Raw genomic sequence first — 18,202 nt, 5'->3', positions numbered from 1 at the left:
TGAGTCATTGCTATGGGCTCTGACCCTTAATTCTGGAAACTTATCTCTATTATATGTTATAAAATCTAAGCATTATTACCTATTGTTCCAATGTTAACGGTGTGCCAGGCCTATCAAAAATATAGAAAAAAAATTCTCTCCCCAAAGAAACTTGAATTTTAAATATACACCTGATTGAATGGAATTCATATTTAACATGAAATGTCCACCTTGAGAAATCCAAGTGGTGCATTTAGTATCAGTAATTATTTGATGTTTAGTAAATATAATCACAAATGCTTAGTAAGAACATTTTTAATGAAAGTCAGTAACTCTTTATATATTTTTATATAGGTTTACACATAAACAAAACAATTAATGTGTAGAATCCATAATAGTTAATAGTTAATGACAGGTAGATCTTTATTAAAACAAGGATATACTTTTTTTCCTACTCTTAGGAATGAATAAAAAGCTATGAATTATAGAAACAATAACACACATCGAGAATAATGCTTTGTATATGGCCAGAATTTTGTCACGTCACAGCTTAAAGATCCATGAACCTTTAATATATCTTTATAATTTATTTCCTTTATTGCTATTTGAGTTTTTTCCCCTCCCAATAAACTATTAATTGTGTTCTTTCCAGAAATTCATAAAGGCAAGCCTGATAGACAAGAAAAACTTGAAAAAACAGCACCAAAAGGTAATTATTACTATTTATATATGTGTGTGCAATAATTAATATATTTATTCAAATTATATTACACCTCTACCTCAATATAACGCTGTCCTCGGGAGCCAAAAAATCTTACCATGTTATAGGTGAAACCGCGTTATATCGAACTTGCTTTGATCCACCGGAGTGCATAGCATTCAGGAAGTTTCTAATCAGGAACAGGGCCTTACTGAACTATGCATTGTATGGCCACATATAAAGACATTGTCCTTGACCCCAATAGGTCCCAATCTACCTATTCATCTGTCTCTAAATATAATTACATAAAAACCTATATTAAAAAAAACATTAGGATTGCAAAGTCAAGCACTCAAAAGTTTTAAAATTGTCAAAATAAAAATTGCCCAGGCAGCCTTGATTTGATCTCTGTGTATATATGTATATATGTATTAAAATTCAGTTTTTAGTTACATGATCCTATACTATGGTACAGAAAAGACAGTTGTCTTACTCTCAGTGTTCCCTAGCAGCCAGAAAAGTCCTTTTCAGACTCTGTAGCCCCGGGCTGGAGCATGTTCAATGCAAAGAAATCTTTGGAAATTTTGCTGCCAGCCGCTAACAAATCTCTACGGAGCATGTGCAAATGGCAATTTTCATAGGTTTATAACTTGGGCAAATTTCTGTGAGTTTTCCTGGAGAGAGTAAAAAGCACCTTTCTGATGCTAGAGAAATTTCTTTGCCAAATGTCAAGTCTCTCTTCTGAAGCATGTGGAGGCATTACAACTTCTCAATAAAAATGGTTGTAAGAATTGTTTAATATGGGCAAAACAATATATTTTTTCATAATCTCAATCTTGAAACAACAACCAATTTTTCTGTAATTTTCAAAAACAAATTCAGCCTGAAACAGACACTTGGCATGAAAAATTTCAGCCCAAATATTTAAAATTTGGGAAATTCAAAAGCAACTGAAAACAGGATATTATAATGAAAAGTATTAGGCAACCTTACACTGTGAACTCTGCCAATAATTAAACATTTTATTCAAATCTTTTCAGAAACTACTAATTGCAAAGTAAAATACAATTATTGTACTTGTTAGAAAAATGTATTTTAAGGAAAGGAAATAATCTGAGAACAGATCTAACAAAGCACTTATTCTGACGATAATGCCGTAAAAACACAGTGATTTAAGAATGATGTCATAATATTTATTAATTAGCATTAGCTTGTGTTGTCCTATGGAATATACCCATGTTTTGGGACAAACTCCCTAGGAATGGTATAACTCAAAATATCAGAGATTGTGGATAGGTCAGAGATAGCCTGTGTAATCAGAAGGCTCAGAGCATCCATATAGAGTTTTCCATTCTGACTTTACTAAAATAATTCAATCCAACTCTGATTTGGAGATGTGATGAAATAATGGGTGTATAAAAACTGAAAATCTTATTATATGACATGGACAGGAAACTCACTAAATTTCAAATTCATCAAACTCAGAAGCCGGATAAGTGCCCTGGTAACATCTGGCTCATAGCGAGGAATTCTTTTGCAGAACACAGAGTAGTAGTATGCTTTTATAGCAAATGCAGATAAGTCAGATAACATCACAGGCTAAACCTGTCCTTATTTTAGGAAACAAATGTTTTTATGTTCTTATCTGCTTAAATTACAGCAAGGGAGGTTTAGGTTGGACATTAGGAAAAACTTCCTAACTGTCAGGGTGGTTAAGCACTGGAATAAATTGCCTAGGGAGATTGTGGAATCTCCATCATTGGCGATTTTTAAGAGCAGGTTAGACAATCACCTGTCAGGAATGGTCTAGCTAATACTTAGTCCTGCCATGAGTGCAGGGGACTGGACTAGATGATCTCTTGAGATCCCTTCCAGTCCTATGATTCTATGTTCTTATTTCTCACCCTCCCGTACCTTCTTCCTGGGACTTGATGTCCCATTCCCATCTCCTAAGAACTTTAAGGGACCCAGGGCTTTTGTCTCCCTCATCAGCTTTTTTGAGGAGCCACCAGAATGGGCTGTTGCCATTTCCCTCCCAAAGCAGAGAAGCTGGAGCATAGTGACCACTCCTGCTCTCACTGCCAGCAGGCTCTACTTGGGTGGGATTGAAAGAACCTCAATAATCCTTAGCATGGAAGCTCATAGCCACAATATTAGGCATTGGTCATGTTTGCTTGTTACCTAGAAATTATGCTAAGGATTATGGGGCTACCTCAAGTAAAGTCAAGTGCGAGAAGGGGGTCTATCTTTATTCTCACTTCCTATAATGACAGTGGAATTTTTACCCTCCTCATAAGATGATATGTTAGGACTGAGGGGGAGGGGAAGACATCAGCCATAACTTGGCAACCCTCTGAATAATAACATGCTAGGAGTTGGCAACCAGCTCCACTTGAACACCTGTTGGAGGTATCCCAAGGGAAAGGAGCAAGAGGGGTCTCACTTTAATTTAAAAAGGGAGGCGAGATGGAGTTCTGAAGTTGTATGCACAGCTACAATATCCAAAACTATGTAAATTCATAAACTTTTGTTAAGAATACACTGAGGTTCATAAATGAATCTGTCCTCAAGGCCAAATCTCAGTTCAAGTGGATTTCACATTCAATGTGACCTTCACACAAATCTAATTTTAAGCTTCATTGGCGGGCTTGTCAACACGGACACACTCAGGAATGTTAAAATGAATTAACCATGTAAATTAAGTGTTGAAGTTAAAGCATGTAAATTAAAGCACATTAAACCCTTGTGTGCACCTTCTCATTCAGAAGTATAGTGGCCTTAGTTCACTATATTGTAATCTTCCTTGAAGAAGGAAGCTATAATGAACTAAGGCTGCTTTACTTCTGAATGGGAGTGTCCACACAGAGGTTTATTGTGTTTTAATTTCACAGCTTTAGTTAATTCATCATTTCCTTGATGTCCCTGTAGACAAGCCCTTATTCAGTTAATTGGAGCAAACATTCTCTTCTTCATCTGTACGACACTCATCACCGTAAGTCTTACTGAGCTGAGAACTATTTTTACTTCGCTAAGGTATGGAATTAATGCCTCCTTAATCTCTTTTTGCCCTTGCTCATTCTGGGCACAGAAATGTTACCCAACACTCTCTCCAACTTTTTAACTGAGCAGACTAAATTTGACTCCCCGGCACTTTTTTTTTCATTTGATGCAGATTAAATATACTATCAGACGACTAGTGTTTTGGAAAATATCAGAAATGTGCCCCTCGCATCTGTTTTTTATTGTAGGTAAAGTGGGTAGCAACGCCTAGAATAGTATATAGTTAAGGAGTCTTAACACTTTCCATTATAAGCCGCTGTGTTCAATTTCTTATAAGTTTGCCACACTCTGGATGAAATTTTCCATGCTTGCTTTCTGCTCCAGTCTAAATTTTCTTTTAAAGTTTAATCAAAAATGGTTAAGCAATTTCAAAAAATGAGGGTAGTGACAGAGGAAATTTTGTCAGTATTATTTAAAACACATTCCAGCTGTTTTTCTCAACAGCTCTAGCATCTTCATGGTTTGGGAGTTGAAATTTGGCAGGAGGAAAATAAAAGAAGTGCTTTTTTCTATTCACATGGAAATCAGCCAGATTTGCCCAAACGATGGGAAATCACAATTTGTGCAAATGCAGCAGAACTAGTTTTACTTTTGCTTCTTAATTTTCTGAATGTATTGTGCACTGGATGAGTTAGGGATCTTGTCCTCACCTCCTTCCCCCATTCCCCCAAAAGGATGTGATCATATAATTGAAGACCATATCATAATGCACATGTACAAAGGAGTTGAATTAAGATTACAGTAAGCCTTAATGCTGTCTTTTCTTAACTTTTGAGGGTTTGACTTTGCTACCTTAATGTTAGCGCTGATCGAAAATCTTTTGAAAAACATTTGATGGAAACCAGACAGGCTGGCTGGCCAGACAGCCTGGTTTCCTCGCAGCTCATCCACTTGCCTCCTTGACAGGGCCAGCTCCAGCATTTCTGCAGCCCCCAGCAAAAAAAAAAAAAAAAAAAGCCGCGATTGGCGGCAGCAGTTCAGCGGCATGTCCTTCGCTCTTAGAGGGAGTGAGGGACCTGCCGCCCCCAAATTGCTGCAGGTGCTGCCCCTCTCCCTTGGCTGCCCCAAGCACCTGCTTGTTAAGCTGGTGCCTGGAGCCGGCCCTGCTCCCTGAGCTCTGCAACTTCTCAGCAGCCAGGCTGGTGGGGAGCTTGAGAAACAGGGCTCCCTGGGCTTCCAGGTTCCACAGCTCTGTGGCAGCCCACCTACTTCCTCAGCGAGGCAGCACATTCTTTGGCAGAAGTGTTTAGATTTGGGGGTTCTAATATGAGTTTATTATAGAGATGATCCTGAATGATGACTTTTCATATCTGGATCAGTAATCTTCCCAAAGTTTTGTGGGACCTGCTCAGTGTTTCTGTTTTGGGCCCATATCTAATGTTTATAGGCTATTACATACCAAACACTACATTAAAAGAATGTTAAGATCACAAAGTCAAGAATTCAGTATATAGGACAGATGGTGCTCAGGGAATGAATCAGGGATATGTAGTGAAGGAGACTGTCTGTAGGACCTCCTTTGTGGCAGAAGTTGGAAGGCGAGAGAGTCAGGAAACAGCAAGAAGAAAAACAATGGTGTTGAATCTCACAGAGCTCTCTCTTTCTCAAGTTGAAGTTGATCCAGTCTGGATAAAAACTTAAATAGTCATTGGAGCAGAGGAATTGGACCCTGGCTCTCCTATGTGGGTGCCCAAACCCCCAGGCTACAGATTCAGTCTCTCTCTTTGGACTGTTTAATTATTTATCAAAAGTGGAATAGATTCAACACGAGAGATTGAGAGACACTTATACAAGATTCAGAGTATCAGCCATGTTAGTCTGTATCCGCAAAAAGAACAGGAGTACTTGTGGCACCTTAGAGACTAACAAATTCGTAGCCCACGAAAGCTTATGCTCAAATAAATTTGTTAGTCTCTAAGGTGCCACAAGTACTCCTGTTCTTTTTACTTATACGAGACTATCCCATAGCCCAGTGGTTAGGGCATGTGCCTGAGAAGTGGGAGACCCCTCTTTAAATCTTTTCTCCCTGTCAGACGTAAGGAGAATTGAACCTGGATCTCATACATCTCAGTTGAGTGCTCTAATGACTGGACTAAAAGCTATGAGGGAAGCCGTAGTACCATCACCACCTCTTCCTCTGGTCTTTCTTGCAAAAAATGGCATAGCTGTGTAAATCTAGGAGAGGGTTCCTAGTTGTGGATCCCAAGCATAGTTAGGTACCTCCTTGCAGTTTGGATTTTGGTGCCTTACTCCCAGAGAGGGCAGAGTTTAGGACACACCCCTCTCATCTGCATCTTCTATTGGATAGCATAGGCAGGAAGCTGCCTAGCACACTGGTCTTTGTGGATCCCATTCTTAAATGCCTAGATCTCCCAATGCATTCTATATGGAGCCTGGGCACCTAACTCAAGTTTTGTGAAGTCCAGTCATTTTTCTAGGTGCTACATGTCACACAATACCTAAGTCCCTTTTTAGATGCAGGGCTATATCATAATGCCTAAGCCCAAGCGGGCCAAATTAAGGTTGCACCGACAACCTTAAACCTGGTATTTCCCAATTTTATATACAGACGTGCTGTATATAAATCCAGATGTGTCTCCCAGGAGCATAACAGCATTGCTATGCAAAGACTCCATCTTTATTTTAGGACCTGTCCGGCCCTGGTCAGACTGAGACAGAGAGCTTTGTTAAGTGAATGATTTACGCACTCTCGGAAGAGAAGGATACTCATATTATTCTAGTCTGACTCCTGCTAGTGGTGGAAAAAATGTGGGACCTACCCATCAAGGCCTCCAGGTCCGTAGAAATTGAGGTATTGTATGTGATATGGCTTTGAGGCTCCCTTCTAAAGTTGAACATGGAGAGATTCCAGAAAAAGCAATGAGTTTATTTTAATTAGTTTAATTTATGAAAATGTGACATTTAAATTTATTAGATCAAAAGGCCTCAGTGGAGTCAGGTGGCCTGACTGCTGCAGACCTTCATTGTGATTGAGGAATCAAAAGTGCCTCATCACCTCAGCCCTGGAATGTGATCACTTTAATTTTGGCAACACCTGCCCTTCCCAGATAAATTTGTTGCCTGAAGTCATAGCTCTGACCGTCTCCATATGAGGTAGTGCTAAACTCTACAATCTGAGATTAGCATATTCTGAGGCTACTGTGATACCAACACGCAGGATAGGGCTCTCAGACTAATTAGAGCACTCCTTCAGCCTATTGTAAAAAAATATATTTTATGCTTATGCCAGCCTTCCACAATGCTTATCCACATTCCAGGCTACATGCCCAGCTTCATCAAACTACTTTTAATCCCTCACGAAGGAGCCAGTTTTTCTGCGCTTCCTGCATTTATCTTGCGGCCTATAGAAGCATACATATATTTCATTTATGCTAAGGTCACTTTATATCACTCTGGTAATGCAAAAGGACCTTAAAATGGGCATAAATTACATTCATAACTACTTTAAGGACCCTTCATGCAGCCTATCATGAGGGTGTACATGGACCTTAGTGTAAATGAGAATCAGGCCCTCTCTGCATAATTTGTGTCTTTGTACTCAGCATGTCTCTTTCAAGGTTCATTTTGGTCTCTGATGCCAAAACGGAGATGCCGTAGGGAAGTGGAGTGAAAGGGGCCTTTGTGAAGGAAGATTTGTCTCCTATATACATATATGACACCTTAAGTAGTCTTAATAGGTCATGTGCAGCCATTTCATTGATGGCTAAAAAAGCACATGAATGGTCATCACCCTGTTCTGCATAGTTCAGCTATTCTTTCTAGCATTTACAAGGATTGACATCAAATGTAAAAAAGCTCATGCATCACAGAGGATGAACAACCAATAGGAAAGCTGTCAGTTGCAGAATTGTGCTGACTTTCTCTCAAAAGCTGGCAGCACAGCTCTATGAAAAGTTGTGCACCCTAATTGAATTTGCTGCTTTTTTACATGCAACCATCATGCAAGAGCATGTAGTCCTGTTACTGCTTCAACATCCTTACCCTGCCAAAAGGAGTAAGGATGGGTGACACCCCCTTACTTTTCCTTGTTACACGACTAAGCATCCTAAAACAGACATTGAATCCTCAAAGCCTGCAAGAGTACATTACTTCTGTGGTTTTCAAAGTCACGTAAGAGATTTGGACACCTCAACCCAGATCCATCAAAAAACTTTAGCACCTAAACCCCAGACTTAGGCATCTGAGGCTTGGTCTACACTAACCCCCCAAATCGAACTAAGGTACGCAACTTCAGCTACGTGAATAACGTAGCTGAAGTTCGAAGTACCTTAGTTCGATCTTACCTCGGTCCACACGCGGCAGGCAGGCTCCCCCGTCGACTCCGCGGTACTCCTCTCGTCTAGCTGGAGTACCGCAGTCGACGGCGAGCACTTCCGGGTTCGACTTATCGCGTCCAGACAAGACGCGATAAGTCGAACCCAGAAGTTCGATTGCCAGCCGCCGAACTAGCGGCTGGGTATAGACGTACCCTAAGTCCCAGTTTTGGCTTCACTGCATTCCACAAAACTCTTGCCAAACTCAATAGGCACCTAAACTCATTTGGCACCTAAGTTTTTAGGATAAAAGTTCCCTAGACACCTATGTTTTTGCCTCTAGGCATGTGCCCTGCTGCCTCCATCTATGTGTCTGGATGTATATCTCCTCACTAAGCCTCAGAGTGATTCCCCCTCTGGAGGAAGATGGACAATAGTTTGTCTAAGTCACATACAGGCCCAATCTGGTAGCTGTGCTCAGAGGCTGCCTACTGATTGGGTCCCATTGGGATGTGATAGACTTGGGTTTAATTCCCACATCTCAGAAGAGTGCTCTAACAGTGAACTATTGGATAGTCTGATGTGGTGAATCCCTCCATCTCCCTTGTGAAAGCTTTTTCCCTAACCACTGGACTACAGAGTCATTCTTTCACTTGTTCCCTCTCTCTGGGCCAAATGACTGTTTCACTATGGATAAATACTTAAATAGTTATTGGGCTGGAGAGAGAGTGAGAATGACTCAGGGGTTAGGCATCTACCTGGGAGGTGGAAGACCTAGGGTCCAGTCTCCCTGCTGCAATCACTTTCATTATTTATCCACATCCACAGTGGAACAGCTTCAGCACAAGAGATTGGGACAGTCTGCTGTGGGGCCTCCTTGTAGCTAGTGGTTAGAGAACTCTCCTTAAGATTTAAACAGTGATCTCCCACCTCTGGCAGAGGGAGGAGTTGAACCTGGAGCTTCCACATCCCAAGCAAGTGCGCTAGTCACTGGGCTAAAAGTTATAAGGTGGATGGCAGCAGCTGCATCATCACCACCACTTCTCCTCATTCCTGCAAGAGGCTCCTAAGCTGCCTGAGTCCAGGAGGTTCCTGTTCACTAAGCAGAGATAGACACTTGTCTGCAGCCCAAATTTAGGGGCTGTCTCCCAAAGAGGAATAGGATTTAGGACACACCCTTATTGACAGCTGCTCCCATTGGTTAGCTTAGAAGGCTCCCCATCTAGTGTGTGGGCTTCTGTGGATTCATTCTAAGGCACTTATCTTTCCCCATTCATTGTGTAGGGAGCCTAGGTGCCTAACTTCATTTTGTGGATCGTGATATTCCTGTGATTTTTCTGGGCACCTAAAAGTTGAATCCCATCCTCAGTTCCCATTCATTACAGTGTAAATTGGGTATCCAAATCCTTTAGGTGGCTTTGGAAAGTCCCAGCCTCTCTACCTCTTCCCATTACACTAGTGAGTAGTAATAAAAACTGTTTGCTTGTTGTTATTGAAATTTTATTTGCTAACATTTTCACTTGTGAGGAAATGATGAAATTAGGGAACATTTGCAACAAACATTCGGTTTAATGAAATACGCACCAAGTCATGATTTTAGGAAGAAATATTTAAACAAGAAAATCACATCATTTGTGCTTCTTTTGATAAAGTAAAATTTGCTAAAAAAATAATTGTGAGTAGAGCAGGGCAGGAATGTTCTGAATATGCGTGCAAAAGTGACAAGTCATCCACTTGGCATAACTGTATTTTAGTTTTTGCCAGAAAATTGAGGTGAGGAGAGAAAATGTCTCTTCCTTATTCCATGAAACACCACCAACTTAGTCCTTCATTGGGGTGTCTTGTAGTGGTGGTGGGCATTTTTACATGCAGTTCTTTATGAGCTGGGATACTGTGATTCCAAACTCTTATGCAAAAATGTGGGTCAGCAGCTGGCTATCTACAGGCATCAAGTCTCTCTGCTAAAGGCAGGATGAGCAGCTATCTGTGTTTTAAACAGCTATTCTTCTGATGTTATGTTCTTATTACAGACATGTACCCTTGCTAATCCGTCTTTTTGGTTGAAGTAACATCCAAAAATAAAAAACAGCTTGAAAGGCAATGTGTGAGCTATTTTCTGTTAAGAATAGAAAGTGCTGCTGTCAAAATAGTTTCCCACATTGGGATCCAAGAGCAACATGCTTATGCAATGGGCCAAAAACAAATCCTGCAAATGAGATTAAGGTGGCTGAGTAGTTAGTTACAGTGCAGATACACGATCCAACAATTTTCACAAGCATAAACAGACTCATTTGTTAGAAAAAATGGTCCATATTTCTGTTGTACATGTAATCAAATAGAAAAATTTAAGAAAGATTGCTGTTATATATGAGAAACTGGCATCCGTGATTCAAAGCTGAAATCCATTACTGTGTCTTGCAAATACTTTCCCTTTATCATTTTGAAGGAATAGTTAGATTTGTGGAGTATGTAACAGAGATGACTATGTCACTATTATGTATTTCTAGTAATTCACAAAGAGAAACCTGAAAAACAAGAAAAGATTGAACGGAAAGAACAACCAAAAGGTAAGTATCAGAGGGGTAGCCGTGTTAGTCTGAATCTGTAAAAAGCAACAGAGGGTCCTGTGGCACCTTTGAGACTAACAGAAGTACTGGGAGCATAAGCTTTCGTGGGTAAGAACCTCACTTCTTCAGATGCAAGCCATCTGAAGAAGTGAGGTTCTTACCCACGAAAGCTTATGCTCCCAGTACTTCTGTTAGTATCAAAGGTGCCACATAACCAAAAGGTAAGTGTCCAGTGGTTGAGATTGGCATTCATTCTGACTCCTCTTTGGTCCAAAATAGCCTCATCTGTTGATGTTTAGGGCATGCTGCAAAGTCCATTTATTTTCATGGAAGGAGGAAGTATAATGAAGGATGACTGTATGGAGAGTGGAGATTTTAAAGGACTTTTGGATACATCAACTATCTGTATGGCTTTATTGAACATAAAGGCTAAGATCTTCTTCTTAGCATATGTGCAACATTTCTCAGGTTTCAGAGTAGCAGCCGTATTAGTCTGTATCTGCAAAAAGAACAGGAGTACTTGTGGCACCGTAGAGACTAACAAATTTATTAGAGCATAAGCTTTCGTGGGCTACTGCCCAATTCTTCGGATGCATTTCTCAGGTGGCACGTGACCAGGACTCATCACTGAATTTGGTCCACTGGTTGGATCATTAGCTTCCCCAGCCCAGACTGGGTACTGATGGGGAGTGCAACATGAACGCTGATGGATTGCTGGATGCTTTATGTTGTTTTTTTAACCTTATAGAATATAGCAGTAGGGATATACTACCGACCACCTGACCAGGATGGTGATAGTGACTGTGAAATGCTCAGGGAGATTAGAGAGGCTATAAAAATAAAAAACTGAATAATAATGGGGGACTTCAACTGTCTCCATATTGGTTGGGTACATGTCACCTCAGGACGGGACGTAGAGATAAAGTTTCTTGACACCTTAAATAACTGTTTCTTGAAGCAGCTTGTCCTGGAACACACAAGGGGAGAGGCAATTCTTAATTTAGTCCTAAATGGAGCACAGGATCTGGTTCAAGAGTGAATGTAGCTGAACCACTTGATAATAGTGACCATAATATAATTACATTTAACATCCCTGCGGTGGGGAAAACGCCACTGCAGCCCACGACAGTAGCATTTAATTTCAGAAAGGGGAACTATGTGGAAATGAGGAAGTTAGTGAAACAGAAATTAAAAGGTACAGTGCCAAAAGTGAAATCCCTGCAACCTGCATGGAAACTTTTTAAAGACACCACAATAGAGGCTCAACTTAAATGCATACCCCAAATTAAAAAACATAGTAAGAGAACCAAAAAAGTGCCACAGTGGCTAAACAACAAAATAAAAGAAGCAGTGAGAGGCAAAAAGGCATCCTTTAAAAAGTGGAAATTAAATCCTAGTGAGGAAAATAGAAAGGAGCATAAACTCTGGCAAATGAAGTGTAAAAATATAATTAGGAAGGCCAAAAAAGAATTTGAAGAACAGCTAGCCAAAGACTCAAAAAAGTAATAGCAAAAATTTTTTTAAGTACAACAAAAGCAGAAAGCCTGCTAAACAACCAGTAGGGCCACCAGACGATCGAGGTGCTAAAGGAGCACTGAAGGATGATAAAGCCATTGTGGAGAAACTAAATGAATTCTTTGCATCTGTCTTCATGGCTGAGGATGTGAGGGAGATTCCCAAACCTGAGCCATTCTTTTTAGGTGGCAAATCTGAGGCACTGTCCTAGACTGAGGTGTCATTAGAGGAGGTTTTGAAATAAATTGATAACTTAAACAGTAATAAGTCAGCAGGATCAGATGGTATTCACCCAAGAGGATAGGCGGCGATTTTTATGGGCCCGTGGTGACTGAGCACCAGGAATATTCCTGGTCTGGCTCCAGCAATGTTTGAGGCTGTGTCTCTCCCTCGGCCCTGCCTTCCGCCCCAGGCGCTCCCTCCCCGCACGTCTCACGGGTGATTTAAAATGGCCCAGGGCCCCCACCCACCACCGGCAGTGCAGCGGAGCTGAGCAGCCTCCTGCCTGCTCACTCCACATAGCTGCCAGCCCCTTCTTGCGGCCCCTGGGCGGGGTGGGTCTGTGTCTACATGTGCTGCTCCTGCCCCAAGTGCCCCTGCAGCCAATAGGAAGCTGCGCGGGCAGTGCCTGGGGGTAGCAGCGCACGGATGCTCCCCGGCCTGCCCTGCCTAGAAGCCTCAGGTAAACACCGCACCACCCACCCCCCTCCCAGAGCCTGCACCCCCACCCCTTTCCCACACAGCCCCTCCTGCCCCAAACTCCCTCTCAGAGCCTGCACCCTTCACCCCCTCCTGCACTCCCAACCCCTGCCCCAGCCCGGAGCCTGCACCCAGCACCCAAACTCCATCCCAGAGCCTGCACCCCAGACCCCCTCCCCTACCCAAACTCCCTCCCAGAGCCCAACCTCTCACCCCTTCTGCACAAAAACTCCCTTCTTGAGTCTGCACCCTGCACCCCTCCTGCACCCCAATCCCCTCCCCCCACCCAAACTCCCTCCCAGAGCCTTAGGCAGGTAGGGGGTGGAGTTGGGGGGCGGAGTTTTGGGGGGCAGGCTCTGGGCGTTCTGGCACCACCAAAATTTCTATAAACCTGCCGCTCCTGCCCAAGAGTTCTGAAGGAACTCAAATGCAAAATTGCAGAACTACAAACTGTGGTATGTAACCTATCATTTAAATCAGCTTCTGTACCAGATGACTGGAGGATAGCCAATGTGATGCCAATTTAAAAAAAAAAAAAAAAAAAAAAAGCCTCCAGAGGTGATCCTGGCAATTACAGGCCAGTAAGACTAACTTCAGTATCGGGCTTAAGAACAGAATTATCAGACACATAGATGAACATGATTTGTTGGGGAAGAGTCAACATGGTTTTTGTAAAGGGAAATAATGCCTCATCAATCTATTAGAATTCTTTGAGGGGTCAACAAGCATGTGGACAAGGGAGATCCAGTGGATATAGTGTACTTAGATTTTCAGAAAGCCTTTGACAAGGTCCCTCACCAAAGGCTCTTAAGCAAAGTAAGCAGTCATGGGATAAGAGGGAAGGTCCTCTCATGGATCAGTAACTGGTTAAAAGGGTGGGAATAAATGATCAGTTTTCAGAATGGAGAGAAGTAAATAGTGATGTACCCCAGGGATCTGTACTGGGACCGGTACAAAAAATTCAACATATTCATAAATGATCTGGAAAAAGGGGTAAACAATGTGGTAGAAAAATTTGCAGATGATACAAAACTACTCAAGATAGTGAAGTCCAAAGCAGACTGTGAAGAGTTACAAAGGGATCTCTAAAAAACTGGATGACTGGGCAACACAATGGCAGATGAAATTCAGTGTTGATACATTCAAAGTAATGCACACTGGAAAACATAATCCCAAGTATACATATACAATTATGGGGTCTAAATTAGCTGTTACCACGCAAGAAAGAGATCTTAGAGTCATTGTGGATAGTTCTTTGAAAACATCACTGAATGTGCAGCAGCAGTCAAAAAAGCAAACAGAATGTTGAGCATCATTAAGAGAGGGATAGATAATAAGACAGAAAATATCATATTGCCTCTATATACATCCATGGTACGCCCACATCTTGAATAATGCATGCAGATGCGGTTGCCCCATCTCAAAAAAGATATATTGGAATTGGAAAAGGTTCAGAAAAGGGCAACAAAAATTATTGGGGGCATAGAACAACTTCCATATCAGGAAAGAATAATAAGACTGGGACTTTTCGGCTTGAAAAAGAGATGACTAAGGAGGGATATGAGAGAGGTATATAAAATCATGGCTGGTGTGGAGAAAGTAAATAAGGAAGTGTTGTTTACTCCTTCTCATAACACAAGAACTAAGTGTCACCCAATGAAAATAATAGGCAGCAGGTTTAAAAGAAACAAAAGGAAGTATTTTTTGACACAATGCACAGTCAACCCGTGGAACTCTTTGCCAGTCTGTTGTGAAAGCCGAGACTATAACAGGATTCAAAAAAGAACTACATAAATTCATGCAGGATAGGTTATGATGGAATCCACTTCAAGCCAAGGGGTGTGGCAGCACCCCCATTCCCCTAGTTTCAGCACCTATGTGGTCTGTGCCAACAGCAAATTACAGAACTTCCCATGCTCTCTAGTATGTTGGGAATCAGAACCAAAGTTCCATCCACTGCTGGGTGGGAAGTAAGTGGGTGCTGTGCAGCTGGAGCCAAGGGCTAGGTAGCTCACACAGCAGTACAATGGGGATTCTGACTCCTTACTTCCCTGAACCTGTAGTCCAAATTACAGTTTAGCCCCAAATAAATAGTCTAGCTAGTAAGCTATAGTGGTAGCTATGCCACATATTTACTGTGAAGTCATTCTGTTGTTTGTTTTTTAATGAACAACTTCTCTGTAAATGGAGGTTCACTGTTTTTAAAATAGCTGTTTTCACATTGCAATACATTCAAACAATTCTGGGCTGCTAGTATACTTCACTCTAAACACAGTTTCACTGTGGCATATCTGAGATCCCTGTGAGTTCCACTGTGTCCATGATTATATATTTAAATACATTTCATTTGCGAGATTTGAATCTGTGGCAAATACACAATATTGTATTCTAATTTCTAATTATCTTCCATTATGAAGATCAAGAAAATGTTTAATGAGGGGGTGGGGGAAAGATAGAATAGACGTGGGAAATAATTAGCCACCCACATAAATGTTTTGTCATTTAGTTAGAGCAGGAGTTCGCATTCTCCCGTATTCTGCAGCAATCAGCCTATTGTTGAAGGAAGCAAGAGGCTCAATACTCCCTGCTTTCTTATTTTTGTTTCCAGTTTTATATGGAATTAACATTCCATAACAGATCTCATCTGTTTCCTCTTGTTTGACAAAGGAGCTTTACCATAGTCAAGCGGTAGCTTCACTAGAGTTAAGCTTGAGACTAGGCTACTGGTTTACAACTGACTTTTCTAAGTGCTCCAAAATCTATATGCTTACTCAGATTGTCTTGAAAATTACTTTGCTGCATAGAGGTCCTAGGTAAGGTTTATGGTCCTAGTCTGAGGTCATCTGAGCAAGGGGTTTCTGGGATACAGCCATCTTAAAAAATCATGCAACGCCAAAATGTTACAGTGCTTATTTTGCGCACATTGTGTGTGTGTGTGTAACTATTTCTCTGATCTTCCTCAAACTGATATCATCTGCTCAGAATTGATCTCAACTAGTTTCCAGAACCCACTGCCCCTTTGAAGGAGGAATATTTTAAAAGGTACTCCAAGAAAAAGTTGGATCTACCATGTGGCTCGAGCTGAGCTGGTAAATCATAGAAAGTCATCTGCACATGCATAGGCAGCCTGCCCTCGGAATAAGTAGGGGGCTGAAGGTGATATGTTGTGGTCATTGGAGCCACACAGCACCCTTTTGCTGTGAGTTTGAGTCCTGCACTTGGCAGTTTTCTGAGGATGTGTTATGGTGGGTATTCAGACAGGTATAGTACAAATTAGCAGCTCAGAGTCACTGTTTGGTTTTGTGTCTTACTGTAGAATTATTTTAATTTCTGAGTTTGTGAAATCTGTTATTAAAAATATAAATGTTTATTTCTTCATAGTGATGTACAAAGACAAATCTGAAAGACCAGAAAAACCTGAAAAGAAAGAAAAACCCATAGGTAATTATTTCTCTTCATGATCTCTCAATACTTCTCAGGGTACACCAGGTCTGATTCTCCACTCCTTTGCATATCATATAGTCCTTTAAACCTGTGAAAAGTCAGCATAAACACTGTTGGCCAGATCCTCAGCTGGTGTGAAGCAGTGTATTTCCATTGAAATCAGTGGAGCTATGCCAGTTTACACTAGCTGAATATCTGGCCCAAGTATTCTAATTTGGTTGCATTTTACATGCATGTTGCACTGGTCACGATGCCTGCATCAGATGCAAGGGAATGGAGAATCAGATCCAGTATGTTTGAATGACACAATAACCTGCAAGAATAAAGTATATTAAATATGGGTATTCAGGTAAAACATGGCATATTCTCTGATTATTTTCAAAGATAAAATTTAAATAAAGGTAGTGAGGTGGGAAACATGAAAAAATGTTTAAAATTAGATAAGGAATAAGCAGATCTGCAACATAAGTATAGGGTGACCAGATGTCCCGATTTTATAGAGACAGTCCTGATTTTGGGGTCTTTTTCTTATATAGGCTCCTATTACCCCCCACCTTCCATCCCGATTTTGCACATTTACTGTCTGGTCACCCTACATAAGTATTAGAGAATAGGACTAATTAATTAGTCTGAAAAACACTTCGAAGATGGATCAGTGCTAAATAAATGTAAACCATTATATTCTTTTGAAACATCAATAAAAAATAACAGGTTTTGAAAATACAGGTGTGTGTGTGTACTGTCTTGTAGGCACACAAGTGCATGCATACATTTCTGTATGCCTGAATAATGATATGCCCCCCTATACCAGATGTGCACAAGTGTTTTCACATACACATACCCAGTTTGGTATGCAATTAGTCATGTGCACCTACAGATGTCAGATTTGCATGTGCATGTTGGGTATTTGTGTGTGTCAAGTAAGCATGCACAAATGCATGGGTGCAATTGCGCATGCCTAACTTCGAAACATTGGAACCCACACTGTAAAATATTCCAGTGGGTGCATTGTGGAGGGATTATTGCCTGATCTGTAAAAAGCAACAGAGGGTCCTGTGGCACCTTTAAGACTAACAGAAGTATTGGGAGCATAAGCTTTCGTGGGTAAGAACCTCACTTCTTCTTGCATCTGAAGAAGTGAGGTTCTTACCCATGAAAGCTTATGCTCCCAATACTTCTGTTAGTTTTAAAGGTGCCACAGGACCCTCTGTTGCTTTTTACAGATTCAGACTAACACGGCTACCCCTCTGATACTTGCCTGATCTGGGTGCGTTAAGAAGTGAGAGACAGAAACCCATTCACAAGAATGTGCTTTATTTTTATTTGTGAAATGGAAGCGTAAAATAAAATAAAGTGCGGTAGTTAATATGCCCTCACAATTACATGTGTAATTAAACAGAGGGTGTTTTTATCATTAGTAGCCAATAAAAATTGTTGTTGTTGTTTTTTTTTATCCAGGCTTCAGATGCAACTGCATAATTAAAAAAAAACAAAACAACAACAAAATTACCTGATTGCAGCATTCTTAGGGCAGTTGTTCAACTTGTCAATTCTGTTAGCTTGACTCTTCTTGATTAGCTACTCTCATGGTACCACTGTTGTGTCATCAAGGCACATTGTATTTCGGTAGGGTTGGGAAATGAAAACAGACATGGGAGACCTTAGAGAGTGTTTAGTACATCTGTTTACAGACTCTAATCTCATGTTGCATACGTTTTGACATCTTGAGTGGTCTCAGTGACCTCTCCAAATGCCCACTGTCATATGAACTACTTCATTGGTACCTTTTAACTCCAGTAGATGACTATTCTATGAAAATGCCATTAAAATACGTCCAAAGCACAAAATCTACTCACATGCCCTTTATGTTGATGAATTATAATAATAAAACCCCTATCGTTATTATACCTGACAATCAATCAAAAAAAAAAAAAAGAACTTGCCTGAGGTGAGTGGGAAGGTAA

At 40.9% G+C, this 18,202-nt stretch overlaps 1 protein-coding gene across 36 annotated transcripts in view; it reads left to right on the top strand.

Moving 5' to 3' along the window:
* Positions 1 to 18,202, top strand: part of TRDN (triadin) — a 293,769-nt gene that overhangs the window by 79,960 nt on the left and 195,607 nt on the right. For 35 of the 36 annotated variants that reach the window (XM_065588476.1, XM_065588499.1, XM_065588484.1 and 32 more), the window contains exons 6-8: positions 632 to 688; positions 10,521 to 10,580; positions 16,176 to 16,235. In XM_065588476.1, the coding sequence (XP_065444548.1) occupies positions 632 to 688; positions 10,521 to 10,580; positions 16,176 to 16,235 (177 nt within the window). The remainder of the gene's footprint in view (positions 1 to 631; positions 689 to 10,520; positions 10,581 to 16,175; positions 16,236 to 18,202) is intronic. The other variant, XM_065588488.1, reaches the window with a different exon arrangement.

Source organism: Chrysemys picta, chromosome 3 (genome assembly GCF_011386835.1).
Source record: "Chrysemys picta bellii isolate R12L10 chromosome 3, ASM1138683v2, whole genome shotgun sequence".
Taxonomy (NCBI): Eukaryota; Metazoa; Chordata; order Testudines; family Emydidae; genus Chrysemys; species Chrysemys picta.
The sequence above is the reverse complement of the archived record's forward strand: the minus strand, read 5'-3'. Positions and strand labels throughout refer to the sequence as shown.